This window comes from Malaclemys terrapin, chromosome 8, assembly GCF_027887155.1.
Source record: "Malaclemys terrapin pileata isolate rMalTer1 chromosome 8, rMalTer1.hap1, whole genome shotgun sequence".
In the NCBI taxonomy this organism is placed as follows: domain Eukaryota; kingdom Metazoa; phylum Chordata; order Testudines; family Emydidae; genus Malaclemys; species Malaclemys terrapin.
Window position 1 is genome coordinate 62,929,530 of NC_071512.1, and position 23,499 is coordinate 62,953,028.

A 23,499-nucleotide genomic window follows, 5' to 3' on the forward strand; every position below is an offset into this window, starting at 1 on the left:
TATAGAATGGCTTGAGTATGTGCACTACTGCCCTCTACTGAATGGAATGGACCAGTAATTTGCTAGCTAAGTGAATTCCTTCTCTTTACTGGAGTGAAGCCTGGTCTACACTTAATTTAAATTTAATTTAAATTTAGGTTGACTAGCCCTGGTACTTGGGTGGGAAAAAATCCACACCTCTGAGTGCTGCAGCTATGCCAGCCTAATCCCCAGATGTAGACACAGTTAGCTCAATGGAAGAATGTTTCTGTCAACATCACTCGGGGAGGTGGAGTTACTACAGCAATGGGAAAACTGCTGCTGCTGTAGTGTATGTCTACAGTATGGTGCTACAACAGCATAGTTATAGCATCATAGCTGTGCTGCTGTAGCTCTTGTAGTGTAGACCTGAGTAATTGATTCATTCGGCAGCTGGGCTTACAGCTTGGTGGTGGCTGGTGCCTGGCTGGACAGACTAAGAATAACCTTGTGTAAACCCAAGACTGGCCCCCAGGCTGCAGGGCCAGGCAAGAACGGCTGCTCCCCTCATGCAGGCCAAGGGTTACCAGCTAGCTGGTATTTGACCAGCCTTGCCAGTTTTTTAGTGGATTTGCCAGTTACCAGAAGAACAATTTAATCTGCCAGTTTATGTGGCTCTAAAGATTTGTATTATTATCACAATACACTGAGATATCTAATATTAAAAGTTTCTGTGTCTAGCTAAAGATGTTGCAGTGTTCCCACTTCAGCAGTTTAAGCAATAATCGATCAAAACTGTTGAAAATACAGCAGCTGTCTGCCCACCAACACACAAGCACACCACTCGTGTGTGAAAGGAGGTTTTAGTCACATGAGAAGGTGAGAGTGAGGAGATGTGCAAGGCATATTAAATAATGGAAGATCAGGGTGATGGTGCGTGTGATTCTACTGCACCTCTGAAAAAAAAAAAGCTTGCATCAGAAACTTCACATTCAGAGAACTGGCTAAATGAAACAGACTACAAAGGCTGGCTGGCAAAGTGTGCTGCTAAAACAAATGCCTATTTGTTATCAATGATATTATCAGTCTTATCTATATGTGTTATCTCTCTGCATATTATAAGTGGCTGTTGAAAGGAGATGGGTTGCAGAGTGGCCTTGTGGCTGGGGTTGTGGCAGCCTTGCCTTGTGGTGGTGGTGGAGTATCATTTTTTTACATTTCAAAGGTGGTAACCCTACCCAGGCCTGTGGGGCTGAGTGCAGTATTGTCATCTCTCATGATTTTGTCATGAGTCTCATGATAATTACTGTTCTCCTTAAAACCCCAGCTTCTGGAGTCAAGTGGATATGTGATGATTCCAGCCTTCATTCTTAAAGAAAATGTAAGTTTCTAGCCCTTGTGGCTGTGAAGAAAGCTTCAAAAGTGACCACAATGCATCCTAAAGGCTCAAAAAGTAGAAGGCAAATAAAATCTATTCTTTCTTACATAATCTTGTGATTTTAAAGCCAAGCTCAGGATTTTTGGCGAGCCCAACTCATGATCTGTGAACATTTGGGGTTGGCAATACCGAGGATGAAAGGCAGCAGGGAGGGGAAGGGGCAGAGGGAGGGCAGCACTCGGGTGGGGGGTTAGAGACAGGGGTAGGGTGACCATATTAACCAAAGTAAAATCGGGACACCGTGTGGGGCTGGGCTGAGCTGCCTGCCATCATTGCTTGCCTGAGCCCCCGACCCGGGGCTGTCCCAAGACACCTGGTGTTGCTACTCACCTGAACCCTGCACTACCCAAGACTGGGGTTGACTACCCAAACCCCACCCTGCTCTGGGCTGACTGCCCGAGCCCCACGCCACCTGGAACTGTTCTAGGGTGACCAGATGTTCCGATTTTATAGGGACAGTCCCGATATTTGGGGCTTTTTCTTATATAGGCTCCTATTACCCCCCACCCTCATCCCGATTTTTCACACTTGCTGTCTGGTCACCCTAAACTGTTCACACGAGCCCCACGCCACTCCGGGCTGACTGCCCAAGACTTGCGCTGCCCAGGACTGTGGATGGGACTGACCGACTGCCCGAGCCCCGCCGCTGCCCCACACACCCCTCCGTCCCCCCCCTAGGGGGGCGCAACCCATTAGTCTGGCAAAACTGGACGTGCCATTTGCTCTTCATTGGTCAGAGCAACTTGCAACTGGCAAGAAGAGACGGAACAAGGGCCCAGTTTGGCCAAAAAAGTCAGGACATCCGGGACAGGGCTTAAAAAAGGGGACTGTCCTGGCCAGAACCGGACATATACGGCCGCCCTAGCCAGGAGAACTGGGGTGAGGGGGGCAGAAGCACGGAAATGAGGCCGAGGCGGCGAGGGGCACATAAGTGAGGCAGGCGGCGTGGGCGGCTCCCCCAGGCGGCAGCGCTCAGGCGTTCGGCAAGGGCAGCCCGGCGGGGCCCTAGCGGCTGGCGGCGGGGTCCTCGCGCGGCTGGCGGTGGGGGCCGAGCGGGCCGGGCCGGGCGGAGCGGCGGCGGCGGCCCGGCGCGAAGATGGCGGACGTGCTGAGCGTGCTGCGGCAGTACAACACACAGAAGAAGGAGATCGTGGTGAAGGGGGACGAGGTGATCTTCGGCGAGTTCTCCTGGCCCAAGAACGTCAAGACCAACTATGTTATCTGGGGGTGAGTCGCGCGGCCGCTGCAGGTCCCCGCCGCCCCCCGCATGCGGGCAGGGGTGGAAGCTGCCCCGAAGTTGTTACCGCTGAGCGGGGCGGGGGAGCTGGTGCGTGCTGGGGGGAGCCCGCGAGCCCGGCCCCTCTCCCCCGGCTCCTCGGGGGTCCTGTCTCCACTGCGTGCTCTGCCATGTGCTGGGAGCCCGGTTCCCCTCCCCGGGACCGGCCGTTGTTTGCTTACTTGTTTGTTTGTTGCTCCTCGGGAGGCTCCCGGGTGGCCGTGGCCGGTCGTGGCCCCTTGTTTCCTGGTGCAGCGTCCAGGGAGGAGCGAGTCCCGGTTGGCAGAGCGCGGGTGGGGGGCCAGCGGGAACCGAGTCGGTGGGGGTGGGCTGTACGCGGTGTGTGTCTCTGTGCCCCCGGGGGGTGTCGCTCCTCTGTCACTCTGGTAGCCTTGATCTCAAGTCAAACAACGAAGTCTCTTTTCTTACTTTTGGGAGGAGCCTGGTTTCCCCCAGCTCTGAGATTCAGCCAGTTGAAAAGAGCAGATCCAGCACCTCAAAGGAAAGACGGTGATTTCTTTCCTGCCGCGCGAGCTGGCAAGAGGGTTATGTCCATTTCAGGTGTTGGGGGTTTTAGATTTCTGCTCTAAAGAGGGCAGATAGATGAGATTGGTGGCTGGCCTGAGAGTTGTTTTTTTTCTGACTTAGTACCTCATACTGAAAGGAAGTGACAAGTATCCTAGAAGTTGTTTTACTACTAATCTTCTAGCTAAGTTTTCCGTATTGTTTGCTCACTTTGTTACTTGCCCTTTCATGAGGCTGTGTTTCTACTCTCCTTTTCTCCTTGTGTAGGGAGTATAGTTGGGTCCAAATAGAAACTCTTGATCTGATCACCTGTGAACTTTGCAGAAGCTTCTATGGGGCCATACAGGCCTATCCTTCATGGGCCCCCCTCCTTTGCTGTAATACTAATATAGTTTGTCTCCCAACTTTTCTGAGAGACAACACATTGTAAACAAGTACATTCACAATGCAAATACCTCCCCAGATAGAAAGAGGGTGTGTTTATTTTTTAAAGTGAACTTTCAAAATGTTATTCTTTATACGGTATACATTTTGTAGCCCAACAATTGTATTGTCTAAAAGCCAACATGTTGCTTTTTCCTGTCTTTTCTATACTCCTTGAAAATGAGTGGTTTTTAGTTAGACTTTATTAAGTGTCATTACATTGTAGTAAGGCATTCAGTTTCTCCCAAAAATAATGCTGCAGAGAAAGCTGGAGATCAAAGAAAAAAATAATTTTCCCAAAGAAGCTCTATAGGCAGGGAAAGGGGAGGCAATAACACACTCAAGGAACTTTCAGCTGGTCATCTGAAGTCTGGGGCATTATTAAAGAACTTCTGAATTAGGGTAAGAACATTAGATTTGTTAACTGGATCAGACCCGTAGTCCAGTATTCTATTTATAGTGGTGGTCTTAACTTTCAGAAGAAGTCAAAAATAACCACCACAATCATAGAACTGGTTGGGACCTTGAGAGGTCATCTAGTCTAGTCCCCTGAACTCTTGGCAAGACTAATTATCTAGACTCTAGAGTAGACCATTCCTCTCCAGTGATGGAGATTCCACAACCCTCCTAGGCAATTTATTCTAGTGCTTAACCACCCTGACAGGAAGTTTTTGCTAATGTCCAACCTAAACCTCCCTTGCTGCAATTTAAGCCCATTGCTTCTTGTCCTATCCTCAGAGATTAAGAAGATTTTTTTTTCCTCCTCCTTGTAACAACCTTTTACGGACTTGAAAACTGTTATCACGTCCCCTTCTCAGTCTTCTCTTTTCCAGACTAAACAAACCCAGTTTTTTTCAATCTTCCCTCATAGGTCATGTTTTCTAGACCTTTAATCATTTTTGTTGCTCTTCTCTGGACTCTTTCTAATTTGTCCACATCCTTCCTGAAATGTGGCATCCAGAACTGGACACAATACTCCAGTTGAGGCCTAATCAGCACGGAGTAGAGCGGAAGAATTACTTCTCATGTCTTGCTTACAACACTCCTGCTAATACATCCCAGAATGATGCTTGCTTTTTTTTGCCACAACATTACACTGTTGACTCATATTTGAGCTTATGGTCCCCAATGACCCCCAGATCCCTTTCCGCAGTACTCCTTCCTAGGCAGTCATTTCCCATTTTGTGTGAGTGCAACTGATTGTTCCTTCCTAAGTGAAGTACTTGGCATTTGTCCTTAAGTAAATAGGATGAAATTCAATCAGACCATTTCTCCAGTTTGTCCAGATCATTTTGAATTTTAATCTTAGCCTCCAAAGCACAATGCAGCTAGCCAGTTGTTCTTAGAGTTAGGGATTTGTTTCTGACTCTTTCAACTAGTCAGTTTATAATCTGAAGTATGTGACTTTATTACCCTTCTTTCAGGGTGTTCAAAAATCTGCTTGAGTTGTACATGCGCTTTTCTCCCCTTCTCACCTCACATAAATTCTGCCAAAATGGATAATTCCTAGTTGAGGGGAGGGGAGTAATTGCTTTAGATATCTTTCCAAATATTAACTGTTTTTAGTGCTGTTTTCTTGAGCAAGCAGGGAGGCAACTTTGGGGTGTCTCCTACTCAAAGTTTTCTGGGATAGCAACCAGTAAAATTTAACAAGACTCTGGTCAGTTTCATTACTGTTATTCAGAACTATGGAGGGAGCAGAGAAACTAACATCATAGAAATGTAGGGCTGGAAGGGACCCTGAGAGGACATCTTGTCCTGTTCCCTGCTCTAAAGTGCTCTAAGGCAGGGCCAAGTAAACCTAGACCATCCCTGACAGGTGTTTGTCCAATCTGTTTGTAGAAGCCTTCAGTGATGGGGATTCCTCAACCTCCCTTAGAAGCCTCACCCAGGTTTTAACTATCCTTAATAGTTACAAGGTTTATCCTAATATCTAACCTAAATTTCCTTTGCTATACTTCTTGTCCTACCTTCAGTGGACATGGAGAACAATTGATCACCACCATCTTTGTAACAGACCTTAACATATTTGAAGACTTATCACGTCCCCCCTCAATCTTTTTTTCTCTAGATTAAACATATTCAGTTTTTTTAACCTTTCCTCACGGTCAGGTTTTCTAAATCTTGTATCATTTTCGTAGCTCTTCTCTAGACTCTCTCCAGTTTGTCCACATCTTAAAGTGTGGCGCCCAAAACTGGACAAAGTATTCTGGCTGAGGCCTCACCAGCGCTGAGCAGAGCAGGACAATTACCTCCCTTTGTTTACATACAATACTAATGTTAATATACCCCATAGTGATATTAGCCTTTTTCACAACAGCATCACATTTTTGACTCATGTTCAATTTGTGATCCACTTGAACCGTTTTCAGAAGTACAACTGCCTAACCCCATTTTATAATTGTACATTTTCCCCCCTCCTAAATGTAGTACATTGCACTTGTCTTTATTGAATTTCATCTTGTTGAATTCAGACCAATTCTCCAATTTCTCAAGGTAGTTTTGAATTCTAATCCTGTCCTCCAAAGTGCTTGCAACCCTCTCAGGCTGGTGTAATCCACAGATTTTATAAGCATACTCTCCCCCCCATTATCCAAGTCATTTATCAAATTATTGAATAGCATCAGACCCAGGACTGATGTTTGCTGAACCCCACTACATACAGCCTGTCTAGTTTCACACCAACCTCTTGATAATTACTCGTTGAGTACGATCAGTCAATCAATTTCACACCCACCTTATAGTAATTTCAAATGTAATACATTTCCATAGTTGGCTTATGAGTATGTGGGACTGTGTCAAAAGCCTTATTAAAATCAAGATACATCACATCTACAGTCCCCCACTATGCCAGTAAGCTACATTGTCAGTGCTGCTGCTTAGGAAGGCTTCAAGCAGTGTCTAAGGCAGGCACAAGAGCTGTTCACGGGAAGAGGATCCAAAACAGATTGAAGCAAATAAATAGTAAAGTTCTATTCCTCACTGTAGTTGTGGGGCTGAGGGAAGAAGAGTTGTGGACGAGATGCTCTGGGTGTGTGGAAGGGAGAACCAAGAGTCTTTGGTTGTCAGAAAGAATGTCTTTTGGGAACCAGAAGGAATAGGAGGGGAGGCTGATCCAAAAGAAGGAGCTTTGAGCAGAGTCCATGGATAGCCCCATGAGGAGAATCTCAGTTTCGTCTTTTTCTTAGCAGTGTGAGGATTGGCTGTGAGGATTCTGGACCTCCTTGGTGGGTGTCCTTTCCCTATTTTTTATATCATCAGCCTTAGTGGAAGGAGTCCAGTAAAATTTTCAAATCTTCGTTTAGACTAAATTATTGATATAGCTGTCCAATTCTTGTAGGTGAGCGAGATCCACTTGGCTTAGAACATTAGTAATAGGATTCAGACCTTTTTACATCTAGGTCACTGGAGAGAATCCAGTCCCCTGTTCATAGTTCTTAATGCCTGACTGTGCAGAGAGTGTGTGGTTTCGGTCCAATATGTAGTAGGTGTTTGTCCTCACTTAATTGTAACTGACAACCCTCTTTGCACTCTGGACAGAGGGGTCAAAAACTGCATAGTCATGGAGACAAAACTATTCTGTGAGCCTTAAAATTAGTCCCCCTGGAATTAAGTTTAAGTACATTATCAAGATAATATGGGGAAGCTTCCATTTCTACTGTATATTTTTTGTGGATAAATGGAGTTTTCACTTCCAGTAATTCAGCACTTTTCCAAAGGATTACATTTGCTCTAAAATCCTTTCTCTAGCTATCTTCTAAAGCCAATTGTGATTTTTTTTTTCCCCCCTCAATGGAAACAGGACACTTTGAAAATTGCCTTTACCATTTTCACTGCTAAATAGATTACACTCATATGGTTAGTTTTGTGTGTGTGTGTGTGTGTGTGTGTGTGTGTGTGTGTGTGTGTAAAGTTGTTTCTTGGCCTCTGATCTGCTAGTTGCTATTTGTTACTCCTGAAAGGCAACTACAGAGCCAAGGCTGAGCCAAAGGGCAGACAAGTGATCCAGAGAGAGACTTTTATGCAGTCTACCTAGCCAGCAGATGGGGTGATCTCTAGAGTTGAGCTAGTTCACTGTTGCTGTAATTTGTGTAATAAACAGTGCACATGATGCTTTTGCACGTGCGTGTTTCTGAAGATAGATCCTTCTCTTCAAGTAATGGGCTGTCCGTGTTACTGCTTTCTTTTGCGCATGAGGGATACATTTTACACTAAGCACGCCAGTAAAAATCAGTATCTTTCACATCTTCCAGTGTTAAAGAGATTAGAAAGTAGTCTGATGGATTAATGAACTCTTAGCATCTACAGATTGAGGGTAAATGAATGAACTGGAAATACAAGTGTCTGGTTTAAAAAACAAAACTTTTGCTCTTAATGCAAATACTTTCTTTTACTAATATGGCATGAAATTGTTAATCTGGAATTACATGTAAGTGGAGAAATGCACAAGGTGAATGAAAAATACTGTATTTTGTGCAGGCCTAAATTCAGGACTTTTTGTTTCTTTTGAAACACTTGATGGCATTACTAATACCAAAATTAGAAGTTGGATTAGTCCTTGTGATGCTTTGGGTGTTTGTGATATCAACTGCAGCAAGCTACCCTCAGTTTAGGTCTTGACATGTAAGCAAGGAGAGGAACTGACTTTCAAAGGAATAAAAATTTAAATATCTTTTTTAGGCAAAGTCTTGGCATGTATTCAGTTGCATACCCTGGCATGGTTTATTGAGGTGGTGGTAGACTGTTTAAACCACCTAGATACATTGTAAGACCTGGGGCAAAATGCCTTCAACTGCCCAAGAAGTGCACTGTTAATCTACTAATGCATACCCTAGGGTGGCTAATTTTGGATCATTTAAGAAAATGTTTTGGAAAAAAAACATTGTGGGTTTATATAACATCCTTTTACTATGAGAAGTTGTGTCTATAAAAAGGATAAGTGATAACAGTATGGAAAATTATACATTTCTAACCTTTTTTTTTTCTCTCAAGGTTCCGGTGTTGTTTTGACTTGCCCTTTCAGCAGTAGCTTATGACCCAACAGCCACTTTCAACTCATTTTTAATTTATATATTTTGCTTATTGACCGAGCTGCCATTTGGCTTTTGGGCTACAAAGTAAGTCTGAAGTGGCTAAAAGGACTAAACTCCTGCTTGAATGGCAGTTTTGCCCTTCCCACTAAGTGCTGTTCAGACTGGTTTTCCTTCTTTAGCCTCTCACTCTCCTACCTATCTCTTTCTCCCACCTCCTGCTAGTGTGACTTATCTTGGTGTCCTTGCTCTGTATTAACTTTCCCATCACCCATAATGGGAGTAGGAATTTTTTCATGGGGAGTTAACCAATGAAATACCAGTAGCGCACTGTTGCGAGTTGGTGATGGCTATTAGATCATCGAAATAGCCTAATTAGCAAATCAGAATGTGATCTTGTAACACCATATCCTCAGCCAGTGTAGTAATAGAGATCTAGCAGTTTTTTCTACCTTTTTATTGATCAGTTACAAACTCAGACTAAAATGCCTATTATGCCTGATCACATAGAGATAAGCAGTAGTTCAAAGAAATGAGACAATCTAAAATGATTTTTTTTTTTAAGTGCTAGTACTACTGCACAAACCAGGTATTTGTTGTGGATGACATCACTTCTGGGGGATGTTGAATGGAGGAAGAGCTTTCATTACTACCAGGGCTCAAGAAATTTTCTAGACATCTACTAGCCAATGGTAAAAAAAAAAAAAGATGAAAATAAGTGGGTGGGGCCACATCAGTAAATTGCTGGGGCAGTGACTTGGGCCGCCCCCTCCCTCTCACTGCCATCAGCTTCTGGGAATGGCAAATTGCTAGGATTTTTACCAGGGTGCTGATCCTAAAACCTGGCTTTGTGGGCACTAGCTTTAAAACCAGCTCTTGGCTAGTATGTGTCTAATCAATTTGAAGCTGTACACCTCTCTCTCCTTCTCTTCCCCCACCAATATGATTCTTGATAGCTTGGCTGCTGATCTGTGGTTCCTGATAGAATCATTGAAACTGACCAGTCTAGTCAGTTTCAATCTACTGTTGGTTAGCGAAGCAACAGTCATAGCACCTGTAGAGGCACAAGTGTCTGGAACATGGGGGACCACGTTAGTACATTGATTTATACTTGGTTCATATTTGGTAGGTGCTCTTTAAATCATAAAAGCTCAATAAGCTAAAATTCTGCAGGTGATGTCTTATGCCCCCATCTTCTCTTGGTAAGCTTGCTGCTTCTGGGGTGGAGTTTTCAAGCCCTAGGTGCTACCTTAATGGTTGATAGTTGATCACAAGGCACAGAAAAAGCTACTTAGGGTATGCTGGAAAAGTCATTTGCTTGTGCAAAGAGACGCTACTTTGAAGATCAGGCTGAACTCCTAATGTGCTTTTAGCAGCCGTGTTGCTGAAAAATAACACTGTCTGACGCCAGCAATCTGGGAGTTGAGTATAAATTTGTAAATCTATTTCCATCTGACTGGTTTATCTTCTGAATAGCTTATAAGGAACATGATGATGAGGATCCCATACATTTTGCTTGTATCCAGACTCTCTTGTGCCTCAAATATTTAGGATACACTTGGTTTGTGAAGTCTCTGAGCTCTTCACTAGCATAGATTTTACAGTGAAGATTTTACATATCTATCTCCAGAGCAAGTCATCTGGAGAACACTTTGAATTATTTCCCAATAGATGTTGAAAATCTCCTCAGCCCCTCTCCCCAATCCCAAAGGGTCTGAGTAAATTATTGCAGCTCTTTTGAAAATTAGGGAAATAAACATGAAGTAGTGGTTTGTCTTCCAAAACTTTTTAAAAGAAAAACAAATGTTAATCTTATAGTTACAATTCTTGACAACTATATACTTTTATTAGTTGGCCTCTTTTCTTACACCTAATTACTCCAGCCACTTCTGGAGTTTTGAATCCATTCCATGTAGAGGCTGTAAGTATGTGGGTAATGACTGATAAAATATCTGTTGTACTCATGCTGACAAATTTGGTCAGTGGCTTTTCAATTTTTTTTTTTAAATAGCTTGATATACCAAACAAGATTAATGAGTATATGTGTGAGGAAATACGGTTGTAAATAAAATCTGTTTCTTGATGTTACAGGACAGGGAAAGAAGGCCAGCCCAGGGAATACTACACTTTGGACTCTATCTTGTTCCTGCTGAATAATGTGCACCTTTCACATCCTGTTTACGTCCGGCGTGCTGCAGTAAGTAGAGCACATGGAACTTTGTTCCTTAATAATGTTGGAGGGTGCATGCTTGACAGCTAATAATTTTTGTGATATTGTTAGTATTTTCAGGAAATTAGGAGAACAGTTACTGTGACATTAACTAACATACTTACAAATACTGAGCTGTTTCTTGATAGTTACTTGGCTAACAACATGGTATGGCATAGTAATAATCATGAACAACAGAAAAAACATAACTTTAATAAGCGCAGCTTTCAGTGACTGGCATTGTTTTCACTCCTCACCTAACTGGAATTGTTATTTGATTGGTACAGCCGAGCTGTAAAATAATAATAGTAATAATCTCCTCTTCTGAAAATTCAAAACCGTATGCATTTTTATATTGAAACATCTCCACCATTTTCTGACAAAATGTCCACTCCAGTCTTGTGCAGAACAGTTTCACTCCTCTTAGTTCTTCCCTTGATGCTCTGTATACTTTTTCAACAGTGGTGAGTAAATTGTTTACAGCCTGTTCACACATGCTCTCTGAAGAAGTTTTCTATTTATTTATTTATTTATCATAAAAAGCACTTGCTGACTGAGGTTGGGGTAACATGAGGGAAAACAATACAGGACTAGTAAAGAGAGCATAGAATATGTTTCAGCATAATCACTGTATTGCTGAAAAAGGCTGTCATGTTTTAATACTTCAATATTGACAGTACAAGTAAATCACTTTGTGGCCTGTACCTTCTTTCTTGAATACTTCATAAGCATTAAGATCCAAGTTAGTACAATATTTTGTATTCTGTTAGCATCTGTTAATCTGAAATACTGAAACTGACTAAAATCTTTGACCTGAAGAATCTCTGTGAAGCTCAAAAGCTTGTATTTCACCAACACCTCACCCACCTTGTGTGTCTAAAATCGTTGACACCTGCTCTTAATTTTCTTATTGAATGAGTAGAATGAAATTGATTCACTGTTCACAGTAATTGTAATACTTGACACACTGAGTACCGCACTTAATGTGGACTCTGACATTGTTTTAAATAAAAGAATTTAAGAGAAAAGATTACAAAATCATGTGGAAAAGTATGCATAATGCTAAAGGATAGCATGTTAATCAGAAGCAGTGCTGGATATGGCAACTAAGCACACATATCCTTCTATTCTGAACTCAAGTGGGAAGAGGGAGTTAAATGTAAAATAATCTATTACTACTTATTTGTAAGCTTGAAAACAGGAAGTTTTTTTTTTTGCCATTCTTAGTCTTGCAGCTAGGAATTATTTGATATATTTGAACATATTTTAAAAACAAATATTCTTTTTTTCTTAAAACAGTGGCAAAACTAAGTAGAAAGACATGACAAGGTGTGTTTTATTGGTTCATTAATCTGTCTCTCAGTTCAAGCATAGCATCTCTGCTATGTGTGTTTAGTGATAGTTTAAATCCTGGTATTAAAAACTATCAAAACAAGGGCTCTTGGTTACATATGGTCTTCTTTTCAGAAAATTTCTATTTAATACATCTAAAGAACCAGATTAGCACTAATGTTTGTACGTTAAAAGCCATCTTCTTTCTTTTGCTCCTTTGAAGATCAGTCTTTTACTTAGAGCATCTTTAAGGTTTCATTTTTAACAGCTTAACTGTAACTTGCAGTTGATTTAGTGTGAGAAATATAAATGCTGTTTCTTAACTTGAAATGAAAATGGGAAAGGCTGACCCTGCAAAAATGTTTGATCAGATGTGTGTTCTTGAGTGGTGTCAGGGTTCCCTCCCCACTCTGAACTCTGGGGTACAGATGTGGGGACCTGCATGAAAGACCTCCTAAGCTTATTCCACCAGTTTAGGTTAAAAACTTCCCCGAGGCACAAATTCCTTTTCTTGTCCTTGGACAGTATTGCTGCTGCCACCACCAAGTGATTTAAACAAAAATTCAGGGAGGGGCCACTTGGAGCCCTATCCCCCTTTCCTGGGGAGGCTTGAGAATAATATACCAACCAATTGCCTTTAATGTAAGTACAAACCAGACCCTTTATCTTTAGGACACTAAAATCAATCAGGATCTTAAAAGAAGAACTTTATAATAAAGATAAAAAGTAAAAGAATCACACCTGCAGAATCAGGATGGAAGGTAACTTCACAGGGTAATAAAAAGATTTAAAACACAGAGAACTCCCCTCTGGACTCTGCTTCACAGTTACAAAACAGGAATAAAACTCCCTCTTAGCATAGGGAAAATTCACAAGCTAAAACAAAAGATAACCTAACACATTCCTTACCTCACTTACAATTTCTGTAATTCTTAGATAGATTATTCCAGGTATATTTTCAGGAGATGTTGTCCCTGCTTGGCTTCTCTCATGGGAGAGGGAACAAACAAAGAGAGCCCAAACAAAACCTGCTCCCCACCCCCGATTTGAAAGTATCTTCTTTCCTTATTGGTCCTTTTGGTCAGGTGCCAATCAGGTTATTTGAGCTTCTTAACAGGTAAAGATTCAGTACAGCTGCTCAGGATGGATTTTATGCTACCCTTATCTGTATGTTTATGACAAGTGGCTATAACTTTAATGTTTTTTTCAGATAGCCTATGTTTGTGACAAACCAACTAAACTGAAAGAGATACTGTAAAGATTTTTAGGCTAAACAGTTGCTTACCTGCAGAGTGTTTCCATCTAGTAGACTTTACTTGAAGGTAATTTAGTAATTCTACAATCTGCTTAGGTACCTAATCATAAGACTACCTCGACATACTGCATGCAAAAGGACTACACCCAAATCCAAAAATAGCTATTTACTGTGATGTAAATTGGAACAAAATGCTCAGATGGCTAAAATAATAGGTTAGTCAGAAATTCTAACCGATTTAGAATGAAATCTGTCTACCAGAATTTTACTTAAGGTGGCATAGATGATCCCAGAAATGAGCCAAGATGTTAAATATGCCCAATGTTGCCATGGATTTATTGGAAGTAATTAAGTTGAGAATAGCATGTGCACCTTGAATTTTGAATGCAGCTTAAATGAATTATGCATCCACCAATGTTGAGTAGCTACCTAATATTTATTTTGTGATGTACCTAGAACATTCCTGAATGCTTGAAAAGTAATCGCAATCTGTTGGCTACTGACCTGGACAGTACATTGGTGTTACACGTACCATTATGCATTTAAGTGGAGCCAGCTGTATTTTTTTAATATGTTGAAAGTGTTTGGGTAGGCTGGGGATAAAGCTTAATAGCTGTTTCTCTTCTTCTATTTTAGCTTATGGTTTACTGTGTAACCATGCAGGAGCCATGGCAAGTGCTAAGAGAAAAGCCTTCCTCACTTGGTTCATTTTATGAAATAATTCATTTCCTGATGAAGCACTGCTTTATGCGCAAATGCTTAATTTTAAACTCAAATACTCAACAGATTTACTGTAAAAGAAAACTTTGAAAAATAGGATCATTCTTGTGAACAATTTAAAAGGAAAGATGATAAAACAGAACCTTTTTTATGTTTTGCCAACAACAGTTTTTCACAAAAACAGCTTGCATGTGGTTGTATAGTTACTAAGCACTGTGGGTAAAGTTGTTAGAAAACCTAGTAGATGAGGATTCTCCAGCTATCCATTTCTAACGGATCTTATAATTTATTTACAATATAATTTGTGTATCTGTGAACAGCAACTTCTAAATAAAGGAAATGTCTTCCCCACAAACTTTATACATGTCATTATTTTGGGTTTTGTTCTGAGGCATCCTGTTTTTGGATGTGGTCTATGTAAAATAAAATCTTCAATTCTTTTCAGACTGAAAACATTCCTGTGGTAAGAAGACCTGACAGAAAAGATCTACTTGCGTACTTAAATGGGGAAACATGTGAGTGAAGTTCTTCCTTTTTAGCACCGCTATAGTGCATTTTATTGCTTCACTTTTGCAGTGGGGAGGGGGAGATTAAACAAGAGTGGACATATGAACCTGTATATATGTTGGAATATATGAGGCCTGTTCAAATGGGCTTACAGGTGTTCTGCCACCTCTTTGTTCTAAATTTCACTTGTTTGTCTCTGTGTGTCATTAGTAGCTATATGATAAAACAAACCGTGACAGCTGAGCCAACAGCTTCAGATGTTAATGCTGCTGTGTGGTAGGGATGTGCATATACTTTTTTCTAGAATGTGACAAAGACCTATTCAGTAATACCCCACACGTACTATACCAGAATTGAGAGTATGAGTCCTACAGTTTGCTAAAATGATATATTACATGCTAACACTTATTCATTAGCAGCATAGCAATTTGTATGGTCTTCCAGCATTAAAATCTAGGTTAGCAGTAGTCAGAGAGGTGCTTGAAGATGTTAGCCTGTCTGTAGATGAATACTAATGCATGTTGTGTTTTCAATATTTTCTCTGCAGTTTTTCTTGTAGTACTGTATTTTTTAGTAAATTGGAATTTGAGGCTACTCACTTTTTGTGATATGTATGATAAGCATGCTTTTATTTCAAATGGGGGCCATTAGTTTAATTTCCTCTTACAAATGTAAGTGAATTTACAGAGATACTTGATTCCAGATTACAAAATATTTGTTACCTTTGCAGTGCTGTTTGCTTCCTGTGCTCACATCTTTGAATACTTACATAAAATTTTGTGTTTGAACCTTAGCAACGTCATCAAGTATAGACAGAAGTGCACCACTTGAAATTGGTCTTCAGCGATCCACTCAAGGTATGATTTAACTGCTAAGCAGAGTTGGTATGAATTTTATGAAAGCCCGCCACAATTCTGCATTTTTAATTACCTTTTTTTCCCCTTTAGTTAAAAGAGCAGCAGATGAAATATTAGCAGAAGCAAAGAAACCAAGAATAGAGGTAATGCAAATGACTAATGTCATCCATCTGAGTTTCTTCTGGGACTAACTAGATTTTTTTTTTTTGTGATATTGTAATTTAGATAAACTTCCTTTCCTGTAGGTTCACATACTTCTCCCATTAATGTGAACGGGAGTTATGTGAATTAAATGGAGACTGTGCACCAATACTTAGTAGGAATTTCAGCCTCTCCTTTGAACTTTGATGTTTGACTTTCCTGGCTTTAAATTCTAACACACGTAAGTGGTCTGTAGTATAAGAGGGGAAATCTGCAACTTTATAGATCATGGATGTATATTTTTTGTCACATGGCTGAAAGTTAGCCTAGTTGCTTGAATAAGGGCTGAAGGATTGGGACCTAAATCCTATTTACTGGCATTAAAAAATACCTAGGCACATTTCATCCTCTTAACATGTAGCTACTCTTACTTCCCCATTCAAGACCAAAGTGTTTGACCTCTAATTTACATCTTCCCATCATTATTCTAGGTGTGTTTGTTAAAGGATCCTTAACCTACTTGGTTTACCTGTTCTGATACTATAGTGCTCTTGGTAACATGTGAAACTACAGTCCACCATTGTTACCATTAGTCTGACCTGACATCCTGGCAGTTCATTTAATGGTGTACTTACACAAGTGCATCTTCAAAGCAATATATTACATTTATTTATTCAATTAGGAAGTAGCTAGCATTACTTACAGTCAAGACCATGATTCTGTGACAAAATCTGAATTAATGTTTTTTCTCAGTTACCTTTTTGTGTCATCCTTGTCAGTTTGTTGCTAAGATTCATCTATGAAATTGGCTGTACATATGTCCTGTGTATTATAGGCTTCTTTTTTAGGTAGTCTGAGACTACCAGTTAAATATTACTAAATGTTCCTACTATTCTATAACAAATTAACTTTTATTATTTTCTATAGCAAACAATTAAAATATTGTCCTGTAACTTGTCCTATTTTAAACTAAAATCATGATTTATTTTTACCATTTTGCTGTGGAAAAGTAACTTGTTTTAGAGTACAGTCATCCTCAAAAGATTTAGGAGGGGTGGTGCCATTGCTGATAAAGTGGATTAGATGTGCTCACAGTTAGTGAAGCTACTGCAAATTATTCCACCTCTTCACTCTTTCACTAGCCTGGTGCTTAGTAGATGAGTGATTCAAGCAGCACTAATATCATAATTGAGCATATGACTTACTAGCAGTCACTCTACCAATTTTTGCTTCATTTTCAGATGTATGTTGGAAAGCATACAAGATAGCTTCACTTTAAGGGCTTGTCTGTGCTAATGCCACAGTTTGCCCATTTTTTATGTTTACATCACAGGCATGTTGGGATATAGTTAAAACAAGATTGGACAGACCAAGACCTCAGCAGCACAGTATAGGCACTCAGCTGTGTCTGGACACAGTTCCATCTTGTGTAGACTAAACTCTGGTTTAAGTATATTCTGGAATCATGCTGCAGTCTTGATCTTTGCAGCTGTGTTCAAGAGACAACTTTGTAATGTGGTTCTTGCAATATAGATGAATCCTGTCCTCATTCTTTCCTGTGGCCTAGCAGTTTCATGTGATTGCTCGGTTTACCGACCCTGCTGATGAACCCATTGGTCTTTTGAATAACAAAATACTTAAAAGCTAATTAATTTAAGGCTAACCCGTGCTGATTAGTGGTCACTGCAAAGAATTTGTTGGGTGCAACTTGATGGATGCAAATAATCTTTTTGAAAAATCATTTAAATTAACTGGGGGGGGGGACAGGTACCTGTTTCTTAAAGTTAATGTTAAATAAACTGTTTCTATTATTGCTTTCTTGGATAAACATCTTCAGCTCAGGGGCCCACATCAGTATGTTAACATTTGTCACAGATATTTAACTTCAGTTCTTCACCTTCTAATAGGCAGCATACAGTACAACCTCATTAATTCACACTAATGTCTGGGAGCCCCTTCTTCAATTAACAGTTATGCCTTGCAATTATTTGTAAAATAAACAGGGAGCTGCCACATCAGTTTACAGCTGTCACTCTGGATTTGCGTCTCAGAAGGAGCTAGTCTTTGCAACCACTTCAACTCTTCAATAGACAGACATTTTATTGGAGCATGGTTTATGCTTGGGTGCAGTGGCATGAGAAGCTGTAAGTAGTGCGCAAAGACTCTACTCCTATGGAGCAAAGACGTTAGGGGGCAGTGGGGTGGAGTACCAGTGATCTACAACTTTATTGCATTATCCGATGAAGTTATGGTTCTGCTTCACTTCAGTGGTACTGCAGATTTCTTATCATTGTCTTCAGAATTAACCAGACTTCTTTGTAAATAGTTGTTAAAGAAAACACTGTGCTGTTCTAGCAGCTCAAAGTCTATAAAGCCTGTTTAACCAGCTACCTGGGGATTCTCCCTGTGTAGTGACTCCATATCTGCCTGATGTAGGAGTTTGGCTAGGTACACTGTCACAATGGTCCCTTCAAGCTATAGGGAGTGGGATGCAACTTGGAACAGACTTGATGCTGCTTTGTTTTTTTGGGTGCCAAACTGACTTTGGCTGGCTCTAAGTTCAAAAAGATGGCACAAGTCCACCTTTGCTGCCTCTTCCGACTTCATTTCTGCCTTAAGCACAGTTCAACAAGAGAATCTGGCTTTTTTTTATAACTTTAATTTGTTTTGGGAGTGCCATTTGGAGAGGATCTACATCAAGATATAAACTAAATTTGACTTTCTGTGCTAATACATCACTTAAATATCTTGCAAATCTTAAATACCATTTAAATTTTGTTTGGGAGGAAAGTGAAGTGATAGAATTCCATATTTCAAGAAATATGTGTTCTGGCAGCCATCATAAAAGCCATTCTCTAAATTGTTTGTGACTTTCAAGAGGTGACTTGTAGCTTTCTTTAGTTGTTAACTACTCAGTGTTCTTTCTGTTCTTTCAAGAATCAGTTTTTAGTAGTCTACCACTCAGCAATCCATCCGTGCAGCATGGCTACAAAACTACACCGGATTGGCAAGGAATTTCTTTAGTCACAAAAAGTTAAACATGCTGATTTCTGTGAAGTTTCAGTTTTAATCTTACTCATTTTCAGAGAGGGCAGAGAGATTGTACTGAAGTTGCTTTATAAATAAACATTGCTATTGCTACTAGGATGAAGAGTGTGTGCGTCTTGACAAGGAGCGGCTGGCAGCTCGGTTGGAGGGGCATAAAGAAGGTATTGTGCAGACAGAGCAGATCAGGTAAGAAATTTTATTTCACTCCTGGGGTAGTAATTGCTAGTTTTAAGGACTGTAATGCCGACCAGTTATTTCATCTGTTCTCAAGTGTATGTCCAGCAGCCCCACTGAGGGGTTCCCTGGATTTCTGCAGAAAAACTGTCTCTGGAAAAATGTCAGCCATCAGACTGCGGCAGAGCTTCATGTGATTGGAGGTCAGACTCCTGTTTTGGAGGGGTAACTTCACAGCAGTGACTGATCAGTCAGCACCCAGAAGTGATCAGACTGTTGGTTTGTGTCACTGACTAGTGTTTTCCTTTTTCCTTGTTTCTGCCATAGTATTATATAGACAGGCTAATAAAATGAGAAACACCATAGAGGACAGCAGCTACCCTTTATCTCCTGCATTTAAAACAACACCCAAAGTTGTTGAGGAATGTGTGTCCCCACTTTGTCTCTAGAAGGAGTAAAACCTTGCAAGAAGCAAGCTGAAGGGCAGATGAGTCTCCTATTAGGTCTCTAAATTGGATTGATCTTCCATAATATGTGTAGATGAAGCTCTGCTAAACATACAGATAAGGAAGACTTTCATTGCCACAAGAAATCATCAGCATCTTAAGGATTCAAATAGCTCATCAGTTTCCTTTTCCTTTGTACCTCTGCAAAATTCTACAGGGATACAGATGAACATCCTTCAGGGCCTTAAACTGGATTTCCCCAAAGCTGGGCAGAGAATCTGATGGATCCATGGCAAAGCCTGGCTGATGTAAAGGCCTTAGGTTTTGTGGGCATAACTGCCCATCATTTCCCTCCACCCACTTTCTCCTTGCTTAGACCTATCCTTTTATTATTACCCCAGGATCCCTCCAAGTTCTGTCCTTGATCTGTCCTAGCTCCCTAGAGCAGATTGCTATAGCATGGAGCAAAGACTGTATTTTATTTCCAAACATCTTGGTTTTGACATTGGGGAATATGTCAGACTCTAATTGGCTAATTGAGTAAGAAAACTCAAGAGACTTGGGGGAAGAGACAGAGCATTTGGATGGCTCCTTATTCTAGCACTTCTCAGCTATGAAAGAATAAAAATGGTGCCAAGCAGTTCTAGAGCAAACAGTCCACTTCAGAGCCAGGCAGAATGTTTCTAGAAGCGGTGAGCTCTTAGTAAGAAAAGCATTCTGAAAAGTTACAAAAATACTCCTTTCCCCTTAAAATACTTTGAACCAACAATTAAAAAAAGCCTACAGCTCTAATTGGAACAGTCCCAGTTAGCGGAGCAAAAAGGTATATTATTTCTCTGTCTGTCCCATCAAACTGAAGAATTCAGTAATTGAGAATGTCAGAGTTGTTCTCTAAACACGTTCTATGTCAGTTTATATAGACATGCAAATAGACAGATGAGTGGTCTTATTAAGGCTCTGCACTGGGACTCAGAAGATCTGGATTCAATTATCTCTGCCACAGACCTCTTGGGTAACCTTGTGCAAGTCAGTTAATCTCTTCCGTGCCTCAGTTCCCCAGCTGTAAAATGGGGATATCACTTCCAAATCTGAAGGGGATGTGGTGGATGACTTAGTTTGTGAGGAGCTCAGATACTGTGATGAATGCCACAATGAACAAGACTTCAGCAAATATCTTTTCCCTATCAAGTGAAATTTCTTCAGACTGTACAGACAGTGTGATAGGGAGGCCTCAGTTGTTACTATTCCAACGTTCATCTTATCGACTAGCTTTGAAAGAACTTTCAGAGCCTGGTGAAGTGATGGTCTAGAATCCACAAATAACACCTAAATCCAGGATAAAACATACCTTTCGTTGATAAAGGAGACTGCCACCTGCATAGATGCAATTAAAGGCTACCTGCAATAAGAATTCTTAATCACTGGCTAACTTCAAAAAGTTTAGTGACCTACTCTTTGTACTGATTCAGGTCACTGAGGGTCTTGGTGTTCCTGATGTTTGGCTGGCTTCACAGACTGCCTTAAGTGTTCTGTGCAGTACCAGGCAATGCTGCAATGAGGATTGTGGAGTATTCATTATTACTTTTTGTATCCTGTCTTTTATATTTTTAATAGTACAAAAGACTCTCTTTAAAATGCAAGTGACATAATATTTAAAGGTATTAAAGTGTGTGCATACCTGTTAAATTAGTTAAGCTACTACAAAAAAACAAACAAAAAGATCCCTCTCTATGTAGCTTACTTTCATAAATAGAATGCTTTCCAATCACATGCTCATTAGATACACCTTTTTCAGTGTGAACTGCAAAATAAAATGAAAATTGACTTAAACACAGACTTCTTTGCCTAACTCAATTTTCATTTTATTCTGAAGTTCACTTTGAGAATGATAGTATCTGAATTGGAGTTAGGCTGTCAGGTAGCTGAGTTTCATTTTGTTCACATTTAAACATAAACACATTAAATGTTTATGTTTAAATGTGTTAACATAAACACATATGCAACTTAAAAAAATATAGGAGGGGGAAATACTGGGTCAAGAAGAACTCTTTGAAATGCAGCACAGGTTCATAGCAACAAAGTTTAATGCCATCTTGACTATTTGGTCTGGGTGAAATGAATTGATAATGTTGGTCCACTTCGTAGTGGAAAAGTGTCAGCATACCATAGCTGGTACTAAACTAGGCTCTTTTTACCAACACGAGCAGTGGCCAAGGATTGAATAGACAGGTAACTTAAACTATGTTCATTTGTAGGTGACAGAGGGACAAGTGTTGTCCTTACAGTAACCTGAAGCCTTTAGCCCCAGGGCTGTACATTTCATAAGCGCTGGTTGGTCTCTCTCTCTGTATATTGTATTAGTTTTCTTGTGGTATTTTTAAATTACTTGGGAAGTCATCTATCAGGGAATGGCTCTAATGGCCAAAGTAGCAGTGCTGATGTCTCTCTGGAGACCACCTTATGATGTATGACACAGATGTAAACTTCTAGTAGTTTGGGAGGAAATCAAGGCTGATTGTTCATATGTACTTCGGAACACAAAACTTATAACTGATTTATGCCTTTACTCAGCCGCCTCTGATATTCTTGTTTAGATCCTTGTCTGAAGCCATGTCTGTGGAAAAAATTGCTGCTATCAAAGCAAAAATCATGGCAAAGAAAAGATCTACAATCAAGACAGATCTGGATGATGACATAACTGCTCTTAAACAAAGAAGTTTTGTTGATGCTGAGGTAGATGTAACCAGAGACATTGTCAGCAGGGAGAGAGTATGGAGGACAAGAACTACAATTTTACAAAGCACAGGCAAGGTAATGCTTTTTGTTATCAATTTTTTTTGAACCAGCATTTAGAAGCTAAATGCATTGTCCATGTTGAGTAGTTGAAGAAAAAACCTTTCTTGGTTTTGTTTTTAAGTTGAACAGCATGATATTAAAATGTATTAATTAATACAAATATAACACCTAAGTAACAACCATTTCATTCTTTTCATCTTTGTAATTTTCTCTGCCACCCCTTCAGTCTCGACAGCTACAAATAGTAACTGAAGTTACTGCTGCCCAGATGATCTTTTTACCAGTTTTTAAATAACTAGACTTCTTGGTCATGTCACTTGTAGGATTTAAAGATAGGATTTAAAAAAAAAAAAAAATTCTGAAGAGTTTCTGTAATGCATTGCTAAATCAGTTTCTATTCTCTTGCCCAACCTTTCATGCCCTAAATCTCCATGGGCAGTGCCTAGAGGCTTTTCCTCCCTACAAAATGGAACTAGATTTGATTGGAGAAAAAAAAGTAAGACTAACAAAACACAGTGTGGCGGGAAAACAGTAGGCTGAACGGCCACTGGCATACTTGGAAAAAGCTCAGTTGAGAGAGATTATTTTTATCTTCATTACACTGGGCCTTGTAATTTGCTTGATAACTTAGGCCACGTCTGCTCTCGCAAGCTTAAAGTGGCACAGCTGTACTGATACAGAGAGCTCTCCTGTTGACATCATAAAATCACATCGAGTGGCGGTAGCTGTGTTGGCAGGAGACACTCTCCTGTCGACATAGTGCTGTGCATACTACCACTTACGCCAGCAAAACTTAGGTTGGTTACAGAGGTGTTTTTTTTTTCACACCCCTGAGCGGCATACGTTTTGCCAAAATAAGTAGTAGTGTAGACGTAGCTTTAGTAGCGTCTAAACTGGAATAGTTCAAAGGGAAGCAAAGTAGTTTGGGCTTTGTGTTCACCTCATCTTAACTCATCATGGAATAAGGCTGGTGTGAGCCCTGGAATTGGCAAGGGTCCTGCTCATTACCATGCTCAGAAGATTTCTGCCTTGTTTGAACCTCTTGTTAGGTAAAAGATTTTAAATTGACAGGGAGAGTAACAATACGAAAAAATCCTTTAGTCTTTGGACCTAGGTGGTGGGGTTTACAAGGAGGGGAAAACTCAGAGGAATAAACAACAATATATTGTCATTGTTAAGGGTGATGGAGTTGCACTTCTGGCTTTCATGCCTAAACACTGTCTTGCTGAAGGAATACTATAGAGCCAGTCATGTTCCTGCTGCTATTTGTTACTAACCCCAACCAGGGTCAATCTTTCTTCCTAACCAAAATTAAATTTTGAATATTCAAGATTTTAGCAGTTGTTACAGAAAACATGTAGAAA

General features: G+C 40.4%; 1 protein-coding gene across 1 annotated transcript in view; it reads left to right on the plus strand.

Annotated features, from left to right (window-relative positions):
• The first annotated feature begins 2,421 nt into the window (after positions 1-2,421).
• CDC73 (cell division cycle 73) overlaps positions 2,422-23,499 on the plus strand; it is a 179,638-nt gene continuing 158,560 nt past the window's right edge. Inside the window, exons 1-7 of the mRNA XM_054038323.1 lie at positions 2,422-2,623; positions 10,742-10,847; positions 14,612-14,681; positions 15,468-15,530; positions 15,621-15,673; positions 18,817-18,905; positions 21,934-22,150. Coding sequence (XP_053894298.1) covers positions 2,493-2,623; positions 10,742-10,847; positions 14,612-14,681; positions 15,468-15,530; positions 15,621-15,673; positions 18,817-18,905; positions 21,934-22,150 — 729 coding nt within the window. The 5' untranslated portion in view covers positions 2,422-2,492. The remainder of the gene's footprint in view (positions 2,624-10,741; positions 10,848-14,611; positions 14,682-15,467; positions 15,531-15,620; positions 15,674-18,816; positions 18,906-21,933; positions 22,151-23,499) is intronic.